The sequence below is a fragment of the Panulirus ornatus genome, chromosome 25, assembly GCF_036320965.1.
Source record: "Panulirus ornatus isolate Po-2019 chromosome 25, ASM3632096v1, whole genome shotgun sequence".
Classification (NCBI taxonomy): Eukaryota; Metazoa; Arthropoda; class Malacostraca; order Decapoda; family Palinuridae; genus Panulirus; species Panulirus ornatus.
Genome location: NC_092248.1, coordinates 22,856,200 through 22,874,500, shown reverse-complemented (window position 1 = coordinate 22,874,500; position 18,301 = coordinate 22,856,200). Strand labels below are relative to the sequence as shown.

Sequence of the window (18,301 nt, the reverse complement as noted above, 5' to 3'; positions counted from 1 at the left end):
GCAGCTTCAGGAACCCCGAGTCTGTTCCCACACAGGTTGCCACTTAGCCCGGGCCTGCAGGTGGTTCACCCCCACCACTTAGTACAGGACACCAAGCGTTTGTTATCGAAGGTTCCAGGTCAACTAACTTTGTATGTTCTGTCACCATCTTGAGCTTAGCTGACATTTAAGGTCATTTATCACCTATGACTGACCTGCATTATGAGCCTGACCACAAGTACAACACTTAGGTGGATCTTCCTCCCCTCCTTTATAGTCTCATCGCACTACTTACTGTGATGTTTCTTGCCCCAGTACTTACACGTATTATCATACTAACACCGCCAAGCCTTATGTCCATAACGATAACAACTGAAGCAAAGATGCAGAAGGTCAACAAACTTCGTACCTTCCTCCAGCCATTTCCAGTAATCCAGATTGTGTCTGGGATCGCTCCGCCACAACACTTGCCTTCTCTTATCCGTTCACCACATGACGTTTTGCCCACCACGTCATCATTATGTATGTACCAGAAGCAACGCCGGATCCAGAGCTTTGTCATAGGGCGTTACCATGACTTGTGTATTTCCCTATGTTTCCGGGGTCTAAAAGGACCACATCTTCAAATCCAACCGTTGGTAGGTGGTCCATAGCTTTCTGATCCTCCACTGTTAAAAATGGTTAAATTGCATTGCAGTATTTATTGAAGTATACATCAAAGTGACGGGGTAGTATACTACTCCCCTCCTCATCTTGATCATCCTCTCGTGGGGTCTACAAAATATTGACAAACATCATAGCTTTTGTGTAGATATGTACAGTGCAAAGAAAGCAAAGAAACAATGGCCTTTATTTTGAATGCCCTGAACTAGTTACAAGAATGTTATAACTTTGGTGCAAAGTTTTTGTACTGTGCAAGAATTTCATTAATTACACCATTATTGATCAGCCAACAAACTTGTTCTTTTGAACTACTAATTTCATTGTTTCTGTATCCCTCATTTGGCAAGTTAACAGGGTCACCAGTCCCTCCACTTCAATGCCAATAATGTTTACGCTCTTCTTAGTCTCATCAACACATTATCCACAGATGTAAGGTTTGCCCCATAAGTTACACTGGTATTATTTAACACATATGAATTACGTTATAAAGACTCACTATATTCAGCAATTACACCTATACTTACATTTTCCCATTCTTCTCTTATTCTTTTCACTTCATTCTTTATCATTCCTATACTCTTATAACTAACAATATCTATGTACATCTTTTCTGTAGCTTTTCTGGCTAACCCATCAGTCACTTCATCAGCATGACTCCCTACATGTGATGGAATCCATATAAACTGTACATCACATTTCATCTCTTGCAATACTATAACCAGACGTTTACAAATGTTAACAACATGGTAGTTATAACCAGACGTTTACAACTGTTAACAACATGGTAGTTATAACCAGACGTTTACAAATGTTAACAACATGGTAGTTATAACCGGACGTTTACAAATGTTAACAACATGGTAGTTATAACCGGACGTTTACAAATGTTAACAACATGGTAGTTATAACCGGACGTTTACAAATGTTAACAACATGGTAGTTATAACCGGACGTTTACAAATGTTAACAACATGGTAGTTATAACCAGACGTTTACAAATGTTAACAACATGGTAGTTATAACCAGACGTTTACAAATGTTAACAACATGGTAGTTATAACCGGACGTTTACAAATGTTAACAACATGGTAGTTATAACCGGACGTTTACAACTGTTAACAACATGGTAGTTATAACCGGACGTTTACAAATGTTAACAACATGGTAGTTATAACCGGACGTTTACAACTGTTAACAACATGGTAGTTATAACCGGACGTTTACAACTGTTAACAACATGGTAGTTATAACCGGACGTTTACAACTGTTAACAACATGGTAGTTATAACCGGACGTTTACAACTGTTAACAACATGGTAGTTATAACCGGACGTTTACAACTGTTAACAACATGGTAGTTATAACCGGACGTTTACAACTGTTAACAACATGGCAGTTATAACCGGACGTTTACAACTGTTAACAACATGGTAGTTATAACCGGACGTTTACAAATGTTAACAACATGGTAGTTATAACCGGACGTTTACAACTGTTAACAACATGGTAGTTATAACCGGACGTTTACAACTGTTAACAACATGGTAGTTATAACCGGACGTTTACAAATGTTAACAACATGGTAGTTATAACCGGACGTTTACAAATGTTAACAACATGGTAGTTATAACCGGACGTTTACAACTGTTAACAACATGGTAGTTATAACCGGACGTTTACAACTGTTAACAACATGGTAGTTATAACCGGACGTTTACAAATGTTAACAACATGGTAGTTATAACCGGACGTTTACAAATGTTAACAACATGGTAGTTATAACCGGACGTTTACAACTGTTAACAACATGGTAGTTATAACCGGACGTTTACAACTGTTAACAACATGGTAGTAATAACCGGACGTTTACAAATGTTAACAACATGGTAGTTATAACCGGACGTTTACAAATGTTAACAACATGGTAGTTATAACCGGACGTTTACAAATGTTAACAACATGGTAGTTATAACCGGACGTTTACAACTGTTAACAACATGGTAGTTATAACCGGACGTTTACAACTGTTAACAACATGGTAGTTATAACCAGACGTTTACAACTGTTAACAACATGGTAGTTATAACCGGACGTTTACAACTGTTAACAACATGGTAATTACACGGATGCTTACTTTGCAAGGCCTTCAGTGCACTTCTACATTTCTCTATATCAATCTGAGGAGCCTCACACATCGCATGTAACTCAGCCAGAGTGGGTGAGCTGTCATCACTAATCCTTTTACTAATTGTTTCATCTGCGAAATACTCATTACTAAAAAAGTTCCTAATGAAAACACCACTTTCCGCTCGGCCATTATGATCCATCACAGAATATATGCACAGAATTACGTCTGGGGAAGCTAAATATTTCCTCCAAAAAAAACATTCTCTAAGTGACTGGAGTGGCATTCATCTTTTCTCCACTCAAACTGTGAGATATTGACTGTGATGCCTCTCCTTGCTAAGGTCTGAACCTTATGTAAGTTGGTAAGGAAACACAATGTTTATCAACTCCCTCATAACCTCATACAAAGTCCTTACATACTTGGACACATTACGAAGATTTTCCTTTTCCACTCAAACACATCACTGCACGAGACAGTCTGCATTTCTCCACGTGGATCTGAGAGCAGCAGCTACAGCAAGTTCCTTTATCCTGTGTTCAGTACTTGCTCACGTTGATTCCATCCTCATGATTTGTACTCTTGTGTTTCGTTGACAAGCTAACACTATTCTCAGGGGATCATTATGCATGGCTTCAAGTTTGTGAATATCCATCTTACTCTACTTAATGAGAATAAGTGCTGTATAGTCAATAGCTGGTTGTACTGTGCTGATGTACATCATTCTTAAAACTGGGATGTCAACGCTGTTTCCACCCCGCGCTACAGCTCTCAGTGGTCTTAAACGCCCTTTGCATGCAATCTCCAGATACTGTATCTCCCTTACTGCCTGTGTCCCCGATGCTCATACCAAGATAACTATACACATCAACTTTTTCTAACCTTATTCCATTCAAGAATGAATCCCTCTGTTCCAACTTCTTAACTTGATACTTAGTTTTCTCATCATCAATCACAATACACATTCAACACCAAAGTCTGCTCAAAGCGTCTAAAACTGTTGCATGTTACTCATACATTTACACTGTAACAGGGTATCATCAGCATATATTATGACCTGAGTATCTCCTGGAAATACATGCCGAGCTATTATATTCAACAGTATATCAAAAAGAGTAAGACTCAGGACAGGTGCAAGAAGAAGAATTAGAGATAAAGATGATAGGTATGAATTTGTTACCTGAGTTTATAGTTGGAGAAGCTAAGGCCATTATTCAATTTGAAAAAGTTTCAACCATGAAAGAATGGGATGAAAGTGATTTGGCTATGTTAGTGCAGAGTAAATTTGATGTTAAGGCTAGAGAGGCGTATGCATGACTGAGTACGATGGAATCGGTGGATTATAATGCTGTTAAGGAAGCAGTATTGAAAACTATGGAAATAGACGTAGAAGTGTACAGGAGGAGGTTTAGAGACATTAAGAATACATGTGAACGAACTCATCTTGAGGTGGCTAGAGTGTGTGGAATGAAATTCGACAGGTGATGTAAGTCTGATGAAATCGACCGATGGATGAATTAAGACAGCTAATTCTGTTGGAACATTTCAAAAGAATTGTACGCCCTGAAGCATATTATGAAATAAGTAAGAGTAGAGTGAAATTGTGATGGACGCAGCCAGGATGGCTGACCAGTTAGAAGTGGCACACAAAATGTATAAGGGAGAGGTGTCACATAAACAAAGTGGAGTAAGGCAGAGTAAGAAGCAGAATTATGACAAACTTTATGACTATAGGAACTATTCAAATGTTAAGCAGCCTAGTTGACATTATTTTGTAGGTCCACCTATCGTGTCACAAAATACTGTAGGGAATAGATCCCAAAAACAAACACAATGCAAGTATTCAAGACCTCAGTCCAATCAGAGCGCTTATGTTAGTAAACAGAAAAGACCACAAATTAAGTGTCTGGGATGTGAATAAATTTTTCACGCTAAATATTATTGTAGAAAAGATAAAGTCTGAGGGAGTGACTGTTGCTTGGGGAAAGACCCAGGATAGTTGTAATGTAAGAGGTAAGAGTATAGTGTAAATAAACCAAAATCTGTAGATTATGAGTCATATATTACTGAAGAAAAGGTTGGAACTAAAGTAAAAGTAGTCCTCGGTAGAAAAGTTTAATTGAGAGATACTGGAGTAAGTCAAAGTTTCAATTCTGGAAGATGTATTAGAGTGGACAGAAGAGTCTTACTCTAGTGAAGAAATGAGTGCACAAGGGTTAAGGTTAGGGATGACTTTCTCATTACATAATATGAATCCTGAGAGTGGATTTGTGAGTGGCAGTGTAAGAGTTGGGATATGTGAGGCATTTCCTGTACCTGGAATGCAGATGTTATTGGGGGTATGATCTGGCTGGAGAAAAGTTAGTCCCAGAGCCAGTTATGTGTGATATTCCATTTGATGTACAGACCGTTGTAGATGTGAACCACATGACAGATAAAAATGTCGAGAATCAGACTGATGGTAATGTACAGTGTCGTGAAATGGTTTATCCAGCTTGTCTTACGACCAGGTCGATGTTAAAGAGAAGAGAAGTCGAATATGATTTAGGTCATATATTTGATCATGAGGAGTCAGTAACCAGAGATAATACAGTGGAACAGGAAAATGAGAAGAGCAATGTGGAATAAGAAATTGACGTATATCCAGATTTTGTTGTGGACAAGGGAGAGTTGACAAAGTTACAGATGGGTGATGAGAGTTTGAAAGAATGTTGGAGTGAAGCCTCTAGAAATGGGAATGAGAATGATGTGTCAGTTGGATTTTATGTACAAAATGATCACTGGGAGGTCAGAAAGCAGATTGTTATTCTAAAAGAAATGTAATGTACATGTTATTGCTTTATCTCATAGCTCTTGTTCGTCTGGACATTTGGGAGTTAGGAAGATAAATGACTGATTATCAACTCATTTTTATTGGCCAAATATGAAGAAAGATGTATTCCATTATTGTAAGATTTGTGAATTATGTCAGAGAGTAGGTAACGCAACCAGACTATACAGCCAGCACCATTGCAGCTAGTTCCTGCTTTTTATAAGCCTTTTAGCAAGATTGTAATTGATTGTGGAGGTCCTCTAACTAAAACACGTAAAGGAAATCAGTATTCATTAACAACGATATGTGCATCTACCAGATTTCCAGAAGCAGGACCATTACGTAGCATACATTCTGAAACTATTGTAAGAGAGTTAGCGATATGTTTCTCTTGGGTGGGTATGCCTGAAGTTATACAGTCAGACCAGGGAAGTAATTTCACTTCAGGAATGTTTAAGAAAATATTAAAGGGGTTACATATAACACATAAGATGTCAAGTGTTTATCACCTACAGAGCCAAGGAGTTGTGGAGAGATTCCAACAGACTTTGAAAAATATTTTGAGAATGTATTGTGAGGAATTGTCAGTAGACTGGGATGAGGGTCTGCCTTTAGCATTGTTTACCATTAGAGATGCAACAGACGAGTCTCCAGGTTTTTGTCCATTTGAGTTAGTGTATGGACATGAAATAAGAGGTCCATTGAGAATGTTGAAAGAGAAATGGTTAGGGAAGAGCGTTTCTCCTGGATTATTGGAGTATGTATCAGATTTAAATAACTGTGTAGGGCTGGAGAGATTGCTGTAGAAATTTTGAATGTGTCAAGATTATATGAAGGTATGGTATGACAAGAAATCTAGCAGCAGAGAGCTCTAACCAAGTGATCGAGTGTTGGTATCATTGCTTCACACAGGAAATCTTTTGAGAGCAAGATTTTATGGTCCCTGGGTTATTGAGAGAAGAGTGGTTTATTTGAACGCTTATAAATATCCCAAAAAGACACAAGCCAAACCAACTGTCTCACGTAAACATGATAAAACCTTATTGTGATAGAAATTCTGTAAAGTATGATGATGTTAGAAATGTCGATTGTGCATGTGTCAGGTCTGATGATGTAGAGATAATGGATGGAAGTGAAAATGTGAAATTGGGGAGATGTGAAGATAAACTGTTAAACAATTCAACTGTGTTGAATATAATGGAAAAGAAGCTTGATCATCTAGAAACTGAGAGAAGAGGTGAAATCATACAAATCATGCATGAGTTTAGATCTTTGTTTTCTGATGTTCCTAGGAGACCTGACGTATTGCAGCAAGATGTGGAGGTTCAAAATGCAACATCCATTAAACAACAACCATATAGAGTGAATCCTAAGGTGAGGGATATAATGAGAAAAGAAGTACAATATATGTTTGACAATGATCTGATTGAAAAAAGTAACAGCGTTGGAGTTCACCTTGTGTGTTAGTAACTAAACCTGATGGTATTTCCTATAGATTTTGTACTGATTTCAGAAAGGTGAATATGATCACTAAAGCTGACTCGTATCCTATTGCAAGAGTGGATGTTTGTATTGATCAGATAAGAGATGCTAAATTTGTAACTAAGTTAGACTTCTTCAAAGGGTATTGGGAAGTGCCTTTGACGCAAAGAGCAAAAGAAATTTCTACATTTGTAACTATGGATGGTTTGTATCAGTATAAAGTGATGCCCTTTGCTATGAAAAACAGTGGTAGTACTTTTCAAAGATTAGTAAATCAAACATTGTGTGATGTTAAAGACTGTTCTGTATATATAGATGATAGAGTATTGTATCAAAAAACTTGGGAAGAACATTTGTACTTAGTGAGGGAAGTGTTTAATAGGCTGGAAGCAAATGTAACAGTAAACCTTGTGAAGAGTGAGTTTGCTAGAGCAACAGTAGAATATCTTGGGTATGTTGATGGTCAGGGAAGTGAGAAACAGTAAACCTTGTGAAGAGTGAGTTTGCTAGAGCAACAGTAGACTATCTTGGGTATGTTGATGGTCAGGGAAGTGAGAAAACAATTAATGCTAGGGTGGAAAGTATTATGGAATTTTCAGCAACTACAAATTGGAAAGAATGAATAACATTTCTGTGTATGGCCGGATATTATGGGCGGTTTTGTAAAAACTTTTCAGTCATTGCTTTACCATTAACCAACTTATTGGCAAAGAAAATCAAATTTGCGTGGAGTGATCATTGTGATGATGCCTTTAAGAAATAGAAACAGACTCTTGTAGGTACACCAATACTTCTACTCTAAATTATGACAGACATTTTAAACTGTATATATGTGCAAGTGATTCTGGGGTTGGTGGAGTCTTAATGCAGGAGAAAGATGATGCTGATTTTCCAATGTGTTATATTTCAAATAAGTTTCTGTCCTATCAGAAAAATATAGTACTATTGAAAAGGAAACATTAGCCTTCATATTAAGTTTGAATAATTTTGATGTATATTTGAGAGGAGCAGGTAGGCCGATCCAAAGTTTACAGATCACAATCCCCATGTGGTATTTTGGCATAAGATGAAAAATGTTTAAGCCAACGTTTAACGAGGTGGAGTCTTTTGTTAAAAAATTATTATTTGATTGTTAAGCATATAAAGGAAAGGATGATATCATAGCTGATGTATTGACCCGTATACCAGTTAGTCATGAGTCAACTAGTGGCTGACTCGTGTCTCTTCTGGGAGGGGAATGTTACAGTTATCTCCCCTCTTTCACGGTACTTTATATTCTTTTGAAAAATTTGATTGTCGTATTTTACAATGTGAAATTTTGTTTATTTGATGGTGAATGAATCAATATTAGTTATTTTTACAATAATTACAATTCATGGAAGACCAATAAACATGTAAGATGTAAATGGAAATAATAGAAAGTATTTGTATACAAAAATAGAAAAAGTATTGGAATTTTTTTATCTCTCTGAATAAGTTTTTGTTAGGATGTTGTACAACGATTGTTTAGTAAATGTATCATGCTATCTGCACACATCTTGGTGATTTCAAAGAATTATGTGATAAATTGCGGCCAGTATATTTGCATCATACTTGCCAAGTAGGGTAGATGGAGGGGGATCATTATATTAGGAGTGAATTATGTTATATTTATGTTATGAGAGCACATGTTTATTTTTGTTGATGTAGATATAGTTTTGTCATTCTTATAGAACTGTGTTTGGTATTTAACCAGTGTTGGATGGAAAAAGATATATATATCAAGTGGCCGTGAGTTGTCGGAGACGTTTGGCAGATGGTAAGGAAATCTGTTTCTAGCCCGAATCTGTCCGTAAACAGAAGCCGTTATCTCAGAGTTCTGTCTTAATGGGCCTCTGGGCTGATTATGATTATACGCTTTTAAAGGAAGGGGCGAGGTCGTAACACAAAGACCACAACTTGAATATACAGTCCAGCTTTGGTGCCCATACTGTAAAAGAGATGCGGAAAAATAGAGCAAGTACGAAGACGCGAGACAAAATTGATCCCATCCCTTAGAAATCTGGCATACGAAGAGAGGCTAAATCGATTGGATCTCTTCTCCCTTGATAAAGGTAGACTTTTCGGCGATGCGATCTAAGTTCAAAATTGTGAACAAGTTTGAGAAAGTGAATCACGAACATCTTTTCGAAATACAAGAAAATACGGTTACCAGGACAAATGGAATAAAACTCAAAACTAAAAGATATGGTACGGGCTTGAGGAAAAGCTTCTTTTCCTTTAGGTGTGTTGAGCACTGGAATAAGTTACCGTCAGACGTAGTGAATGCTAAGACTACAAATACCTTCAAAAGACGTTTAGACAAATATTTCATAAATTTAGGTGGACTCTGAGAAAAAAACGTCAGAGTTAAAATGTATAAACGACCGCAGTAACAGGGACACTAAAGTGCTGATGTACATGCAGCAGCAGGGAGTCGGTGATAGCTTAAAAAACTGCTAAGCGGAATATCATTTTCTTGTCACGTTAAACTTTTTTTTTTCTTTTTACCAGACATCCCAGACATGGGCCATTCAGGCCTCCTGTTGTCTGTCTTTGTCATTTAGACTCATGTAAACTCATGTAACCTAATAACCTTGCTCTCACTCACATTTACTCTCAACTTTCTCCATTCACACATTTTCCCAAACAAAGTCACCAACTTCTGCAGTTTCTCACTTGAATCAGCCACCAGAGCTGCATCATCGGCGAACAACAACTGACTCACTTCCCAGGCCCTCTCATCCCTAACGGACTGCATACTCACCTCTCTCTCTCCAAAACTCTTGCATCTACCTCCCTCACCGCCAAATCCATAAACAAAGCAAACAACCATGGGGACATCACACTCCTTGCTGCAGATCGACCTTCACTGGGAAACAATCATACACCCTTAAAAACTTTTCACTGCTTCTAGCAGATTACTTCCCACACCATATATTCTTAAGACCTTCCAAAAAAACATCTTTATCAACCCTATCATACACCTTTTCCAGATCCACAAATGCAATATACAAACCCATCTGATTTTCTAAGTATTCTTCACACATTCTTCAAAGCAAACACCTAATCCACATATCCTCTACCACTTCTGAAATCACACTGCTCCTCAATCTGATGCTTTTCATCTTCTCTAGCAATACCCTACCATACAATTTTCCAGGTATACGCAACAAAGTTATGCCTCTGAAGTTTGAAACCTCACCTTTATCCCCCTTGCCTTCATACATTGGCACTATACATACATTACTTCATTTCTCAGGCACTTCACCATGATCAATACATACACTGAATATCCCTATCAACCAATCAGCAACACAGTCGCTTCCTTTCCTAATGAATGCAACTGCAATACCACCTAATCCAGCCGCCTCGCCGGATTTAATCTTCCACAAGGCTTTCACAACTACTTCTCTCTTCACCAAACTAGACTTCATAACTCTCTCACTTCGCATACCACCTCGCCCAAAACACCCTACATATGCAACTCTATCATCAAACACATTCAACAATCCTTCAAAATACTCACTCCATCTCGTTACTCCACCACTACCTAATAACACTTCCTCTTTTGCCCCCTTCACGATGTTTCTATTTGTTCTCTTGTTTTTCTCATTTTATTTACCTCCTTACAAAACGCTTTTTATTCTCACTAAAGTTTGATGATATTCTTTCACCCCAACTCTCATTTGCCCTCATTTTCAACCTCGCACCTTCCTCTTGACCTGACGCTTTCTCTAATACATCTCCCAATCATTTGTACTCCTTATTTGTAAGTACCGCCCAAACACCTCTCTTTTCTCTTTGCTCTTGATCTCACCACTCACCACCTTTTCTAATTTGCCCACCTCCCACCTTTCTCATGCCATATGCATCTCTTGCACATGCCATCACTGCTTCGCTAGTTTCCTTCCATTTCTCACCCACTCCCATCACTTCATTTGCTCTCAACTTTAGCCATTCTCCATTAAATCTCTGCTGGTAATTCTTCACACAAGTCTCGTTTCCAGGCTCAGTTCCTCTCACCACTTCTCCTCTCCCCGACATTGCTCTTCTTTTTCGAAAGCCTCTGCATGTCTTAACCTTCGCCTCCTCAAGATAGTGATCATACAACCCTCCAGCTGCCCCTCTCAGCACATTTACGTCCAAAACTCTCTCTTTTACACGCCTATCAACTAATGGTAGTCTAAGAATGCCCGTTGACCATTTCTCCTACTCACATACGTATGCTTGTGTAAATCTCTCTTTATGAATCCAATTACCTTGTCTTTTCAGCTCAGAAATCCACAAGCTCTTTAACATTTCCATTTATTATACCCTCATCTGCCACATTACTAACCTTCCCATTCAAATCACCTATCACTATTACCCACACTCGTTCAACAAAACTGCTGACATACTCACTCAGCTTGCATCTCATGATCTCATGACCAGGTGCATAAGCACCTATGATCACCCATCTCTCGCCATCCACTATTAGTTTTGTCTATATCTATCAGAAATTTGCTTCCTTGTACTGTATCACACGCTTCCACGACTCCTGCTTCAAGAGCAGCGCTACTCCTTACTTAGCTCTTCTCCTCTCACCACCCGATGTAGAACCAGTTGCTCACTGAAGGGAGACAAGAGATTTTCGATTACTTGTAACCGAATAGTTATTTCCCTGTTAAGGGCGACCATAGCCTATCTGTTAGCTTGACTGACTATACCGCTCATAAGGTACTGGGTTCGAATCCTGGCTGTTTGAGGGTATTATATGTTTTTTTATATTATATATTATTGTTATTTTGCTTTGTCGCTGTCTCCCGCGTTTGCGAGGTAGCGCAAGGAAACAGACGAAAGAATGGCCCAACCCACCCACATACACATGTATGTACATACGCGTCCACACACGCAAATATACATACCTATACATCTCAACGTATACATATATATACACACACAGATGTATACATATATACACATGTACATAATTCATACTGTCTGCCTTTATTCATTCCCATCGCCAACTCGCCACACATGGAATAACAACCCCCTCCCCCCTCATGTGTGCGAGGTTGCTCTAGGAAAAGACAACAAAGGCCACATTCGTTCACATTCACTCTCTAGCTGTCATGTAATAATGCACCGAAACCACAGCTCCCTTTCCACATCGAGGCCACACAGAACTTTCCATGGTTTACCCCAGACGCTTCACATGCCCTGGTTCAATCCACTGACAGCACGTCGACTACGGTATATCATATCGTTCCAATTCACTCTATTCATTCCACGCCTTTCACCCTCCTGCATGTTCAGGCCCCGATCACTCAAAATCTTTTTCACTCCATCTCTCCACCTCCAATTTGGTCTCCCACTTCGCATCGTTCCCTCCCCCTCTGACACATATATCCTCTTGGTCAATCTTTCTTCATTCAATCTCCATGTGACCAAACCATTTAAAAACACCCTTTTCTGCTCACTCAACCACACTCTTTATATTACCACACATCTCTCTTACTCTTTCATTACTTACTCGATCAAACCACCTCACACCACATATTGCCCTCAAACATCTCATTTCCAACACATCCACCCTCCTCTACACAACTCTATCCATAGCCCACGCCTCACAACGATAAAACATTGTCGGAACCAGTATTACTTCAAACATAACCATTTTTGCTTTCCGAGATAAGGTTCTCGCCTTCCACACATTTTTCAACGCTCCCAGGGCTTTCGCCCCCTCCCCCACCATATGACTCACTTCCGCTTCCATGGTTCTATCTGCTGCCAAATCTACTCCCAGATATCTAAAACACTTCACTTCCTCTAGTTTTTCTCCATTGAAACTCACCTCACAATTGATTAGTCCTTCAAGCCTACTGTACCTAATAACCTAGCTCTTATTCACATTTACTCTCAGATTTCTTCTTTCGCACACTTTACCAAACTCAGTCACCAGCGCTGTATCATCACCGAACATCAACTGACTCATTTCCCAAGCCCTCTCATCCACAATAGACTACATTCTTTTCCCCCTCTCCAAAACTCTTGCATTCACCTCCCTGACAACCCCAATTATAAAAAATTTAACAAATATGGAGACATCACACACCCCTGCCGCAAACCGACATTCACTGAGATCCAATCACTTTCCTCTCTTTCTACACGCACACAAGCCTTACATCCTCGTTAAAAACTTTTCACTGCTTCTAGCAACTAGCCTCCCACACCATACATTCTTAATACCTTCCACAGAGCATGTCTATCAACTCTATCATATGCTTTCTCCAGATCCATTAATGCTTCAGACAAATCCATTTGTTTACATATATATTTCTCACATACATTCTGCAAAGCAAACAGCTGATCCACACATCCTCTACCCATTAAAAAAACGACACTGCTCTCTCCCAATCTGAGGCTCTGTACATGCTTTTACCCTCTCAATCAATACCCTCCCATATAATTTACCAGGAATACTGAACAGACTTATATCTCTGTAATTTGAGCACTCACCTTTATCCCCTTTGCCTTTGTACAATGGCACTATGCAAGAATTCCGCCAATCCTCAGGCACCTCACCATAAGTCATACATTAAATACCCTTATTAACCAGTTAACATCACAGTTACCCCCTTTTATAACAAATTCCACTGCAATACTATCCAATCCCGCTGCCTTGCTGGCTTTCATCTTCCGCAAAGCTTTTACTACCTCTTCTCTGTTTACCAAATCATTTTCCCTAACCCTCTCACTTTGCACACCACCTAGACCAAAACACCCTATATCTGCCACTATATCATCAAACACATTCAGCAAACCTTCAAAATACTCACTCCATCTCCTTCTCGCATCACCACTACTTGTTATCACCTCCCCATTAGCGCCTTTCAATGAAGTTCCCATTTGTTCCCTTGTCTTACGCACTTTATTTGCCTCCTTCCAAAACATCTTTTTATTCTCCCTGAAATTTAATGATACTCTCTCACCCCAACTCTCATTTGCCCTCTTTTTCACCTCTTGCACCTTTCTCTTGACCTCCTGTCTCTTTCTTTCATACATCTCCCACTAATTTGCATTATTTCCCTGCAAAAATCGTCCAAATGCCTCTCTCTTCTCTTTCACTAATAATCTTACTTCTTCATCCGACCACTCACTACCCTTTCTAATCTGCCCGCCTCCACCCTCTCATGCCACAAGCATCTTTTGCGCAAGCCATTACTGCTTCCCTAAATATATCCCATTCCTCCCCCACTCCCCTTACCTCCTTTGTTCTCACCTTTTTCCATTCTGTACTCAGTCTCTCCTGGTACTTCCTCACACAAGTCTCCTTCCCAAGCTCACTTACTCTCACCACTCTCTTCACCGCAACATTTTCTCTTCTCTTCTGAAAACCTCTATAAATCTTCACGTTCGCCTCCACAACATAATGATCAGACATCCCTCCAGTTGCACCTCTCAGCACATTAACATCCAAAAGTCTCTTTTTCGCGCGTCTATCAGTTAACACGTAATCCAATAACGCTCTCTGGCCATCTCTCCTACCTACATAATTATACTTATGTATATCTCTCTTTTTAAACCAGGTATTCCCAATCGCCAGACCTTTTTCAGCATATAAATCTACAAGCTCTTCACCACTTCCATTCACAACACTGAACACCCCATGTATACCACATTACTCACCTTTGCATTCAAATCACCCATCACTATAACCCGGTCTCGTGCATCAAAACCACTAACACACTCATTCAGCTGCTCCCAAAACACTTGCCTCTCATGATCTTTCTTCTCATGCCCAGGTGCATATGCGCCAATATTCACCCATCTCTCTCCATCAACTTTCAGTTTTACCCATATCAATCTAGAGTTTACTTTCTTACACTCTATCACATACTCCCACCACTCCTGTTTCAGGAATGGTGCTACTTCTTCCCTTGCTCTTGTCCTCTCACTAACCCCTGACTTTACTCCCAAGATATTCCCAAACCACTCTTCACCTTTACCCTTGAGCTTCGTTTCACTCAGAGCCAAAACATCCAGCTTCCTTTCTTCAAACATATTAACTATCTCTCATTTTTTCTCATCTTGGTTACATCCACACACATTTAGACACCCCAATCTGAGCCTTCCATGAGGATGAGCACTCCCCGCGTGACTCCTTCTTCTGTTTCCCCTTTTAGAAAGTTAAAATACAAGGAGGGAAGGGTTTCTAGCCCCCGCTCCCGTCCCCTTTAGTCGCCCTCTACGACACGTGAGGAATGCGTGGGAAGTATTCTTTCTCCCCTATCCCTAGGGATATATGTATATATATATATATATATATATATATATATATATATATATATATATATATATATATATATATATATATATATATATATATATATGTATATATTTTTTTTTTTTTGCTTTGTCGCTGTCTCCCGCGTTTGCGAGGTAGCGCAAGGAAACAGACGAAAGAAATGGCCCAACCCAGCCCCATGCATATGTATATACATATACGTCCACACACGCAAATATACATACCTACACAACTTTCCATGGTTTACCCCATATATATATATATATATATATATATATATATATATATATATATATATATATATCATTATACTCAGTCGCTGTCTCCCGCGTTAGCGAGTAGCGCAAGGAAACAGACGAAAGAATGGCCCAACCCACCCACATACACATGTATAGACATATACATATATACACATGTACATAATTCATAATATCTGTCCTTATTCATTTCCGTCGCCATCAGGTCACACATGAAATAACAACCCCCTCCCCCCTCATGTGCGCGAGGTAGCGCTAAGAAAAGACACTCAGTCTCTAGCTGTCATGTATAATGCACCGAAATCACAGCTCCCTATCCACACCCAGACCCTAGAGAACTTTCCTTGGTTTAACCCAGACGCTTCACATGCCCTGGTTCAATCCACTGACAGCACGTTTACCCCGGAATACCACATCGTTTGAAGTCACTCTATTCCCTGCACGACTTTCACCCTCCCGCATTTGCAGGCCCCGATCACTCAAAATCTTTTTCACTCCATCTTTCCACCTCCAATTTCTTCTCCCACTTCTCCTCGTTCCCTCCACCTCCGACACATATATCCTCTTGGTCAATCTTTCCTCACTCATTCTCTCCATGTGCCCAAACCATATCAAAACAACCTCTTCTGCTCTCTCAACCACGCTCTTTTTATTTCCACACATCTCTCTTACCCTTACGTTACTTACTCGATCAAACCACCTCACACCACACATTGTCCTCAAACATCTCATTTCCAGCACATCCATCCTCCTGCGCACAACTCTATCCATAGCCCACGCCTCGCAACCATACAACATTGTTGGAACCACTATTCCTTCAAACATACCCATTTTTGCTTTCCGAGATAATGTTCTCGACTTCCACACATTCTTCAAGGCCCCCAGAATTTTCGCCCCCTCCCCCACCCTATGATCCACTTCCGCTTCCATGGTTCCATCCGCTGACAGATCCACTCCCAGATATCTAAAACACTTCACTTCCTCCAGTTTTTCTCCATTCAAACTCACCTCCCAATTGACTTGACCCTCAACCCTACTGTACCTAATAACCTTGCTCTTATTCACATTTACTCTTAACTTTCTTCTTCCACACACTTTACCAAACTCGGTCACCAGCTTCTGCAGTTTCTCACATGAATCAGCCACCAACGCTGTATCATCAGCGAACAACAACTGACTCACTTCCCAAGCTCTCTCCTCCACAACGGACTTCATACTTGCCCCTCTTTCCAAAACTCTTGCATTTACCTCCCTAACAACCCCATCCATAAACAAATTAAACAACCATGGAGACATCACACACCCCTGCCGCAAACCTACATTCACTGAGAACCAATCACTTTCCTCTCTTCCTACACGTACACATGCCTTACATCCTCGATAAAAACTTTTCACTGCTTCTAACAACTTTCCTCCCACACCATATATATATATATATATATATATATATATATATATATATATATATATATATATATATATATATATATATATATATATATATATATATATATATATATATATCACAATTTTGCGCGTGATCAAGATATTCCTGTGAGTTCAATGGGAAAATAAAACACGATATTGTCGCTAGTGCACTTTGATGTAATAATCACATCATCAGGGGAGACACAAGAGAGAAATATAAGTCAGTTGATATACATCGAATAGACATGTGATTGTCCAAAACATACAACTAGTGTTCATAGACGTATCATTTTACAAATTTTATCAATAATAAAGTTATCTAATTTGCATAGACCATCACTAATATTTAGATTATAGTTCTTTGCGTATTCAATAATAGAAGATTGAATAACATTTCTCTCGGTAATAGAGTTAGACCTGATAACTGAGATGGCATTGCTCCAGTCAATACAATGATCATAGTTTTTAACGTGATTAAACAAGGCATTTGATTCTTGTCCCGTTCTTATACTATATTTATGTTGCTTAACTCTAACAGAAAGATCCTTACCAGTCTGACCAACATAAAATTTATCACAATTTCCACATTTCACTTTATAGATGCATCCAAGAGAATTTTCTGGTGAATTCCTGATTAAGATATTCTTTATAGTATTATTGTTGCTGAACGCAACATTTACTTTAATATTAAAGGATTTAAGCAACATGGGAAGTAAAGTGAAATTATTATTAAAAGGGAGAACTAAAATATTCTTGGTGTCAATAGGAGGTTTGGGCTCAAGTCTATAAAATGATTTCCTTGCTAACTTAACGGTATTTATCAATGAAAGATCTAGGGTACTTTAACTTTGATCCAATAGAATATATCTTCGCAAACTCATCATCAGTAAATTATGGACTGCAAATACATAATGCCCTAAGGAACATAGACTGAAATGATGATAATTTAACTCTGTCATGTTGAGATGAGTAATGATGGATATATGAGCATACATTGGTGGGTTTTCTGTATATGCTAAACTTACACTTGTTTCCTTGCCTATGGGTAAGGCAATCTAAAAATGGTAATATACCATTATTTTCATTTTCTACAGTAGATTTGATGGAAGGTACTAAATTGTTAAGTAAGGGGAGAAATATTTGTAAATTTTCATTTGTTGGCCAAACACAAAGAACATCATCTATATACCTAAACCAGATTGCATTAGAAGGTAAGATATCCTTTAGTAATTTTGTTTCAAAAAATT

General features: G+C 38.9%; 1 protein-coding gene across 1 annotated transcript in view; it reads right to left on the bottom strand.

The window, feature by feature from the left end:
* Positions 1 to 537: 537 nt before the first annotated feature.
* The window catches only part of LOC139757331 (solute carrier organic anion transporter family member 74D-like), a 55,803-nt gene continuing 38,039 nt past the window's right edge, over positions 538 to 18,301 (bottom strand). Inside the window, exons 8-9 of the mRNA XM_071677753.1 lie at positions 2,777 to 2,899; positions 538 to 647 (exon numbers count right to left, since the gene is read on the bottom strand). Of these exons, the coding sequence (XP_071533854.1) occupies positions 538 to 647; positions 2,777 to 2,899 (233 nt within the window). The remainder of the gene's footprint in view (positions 648 to 2,776; positions 2,900 to 18,301) is intronic.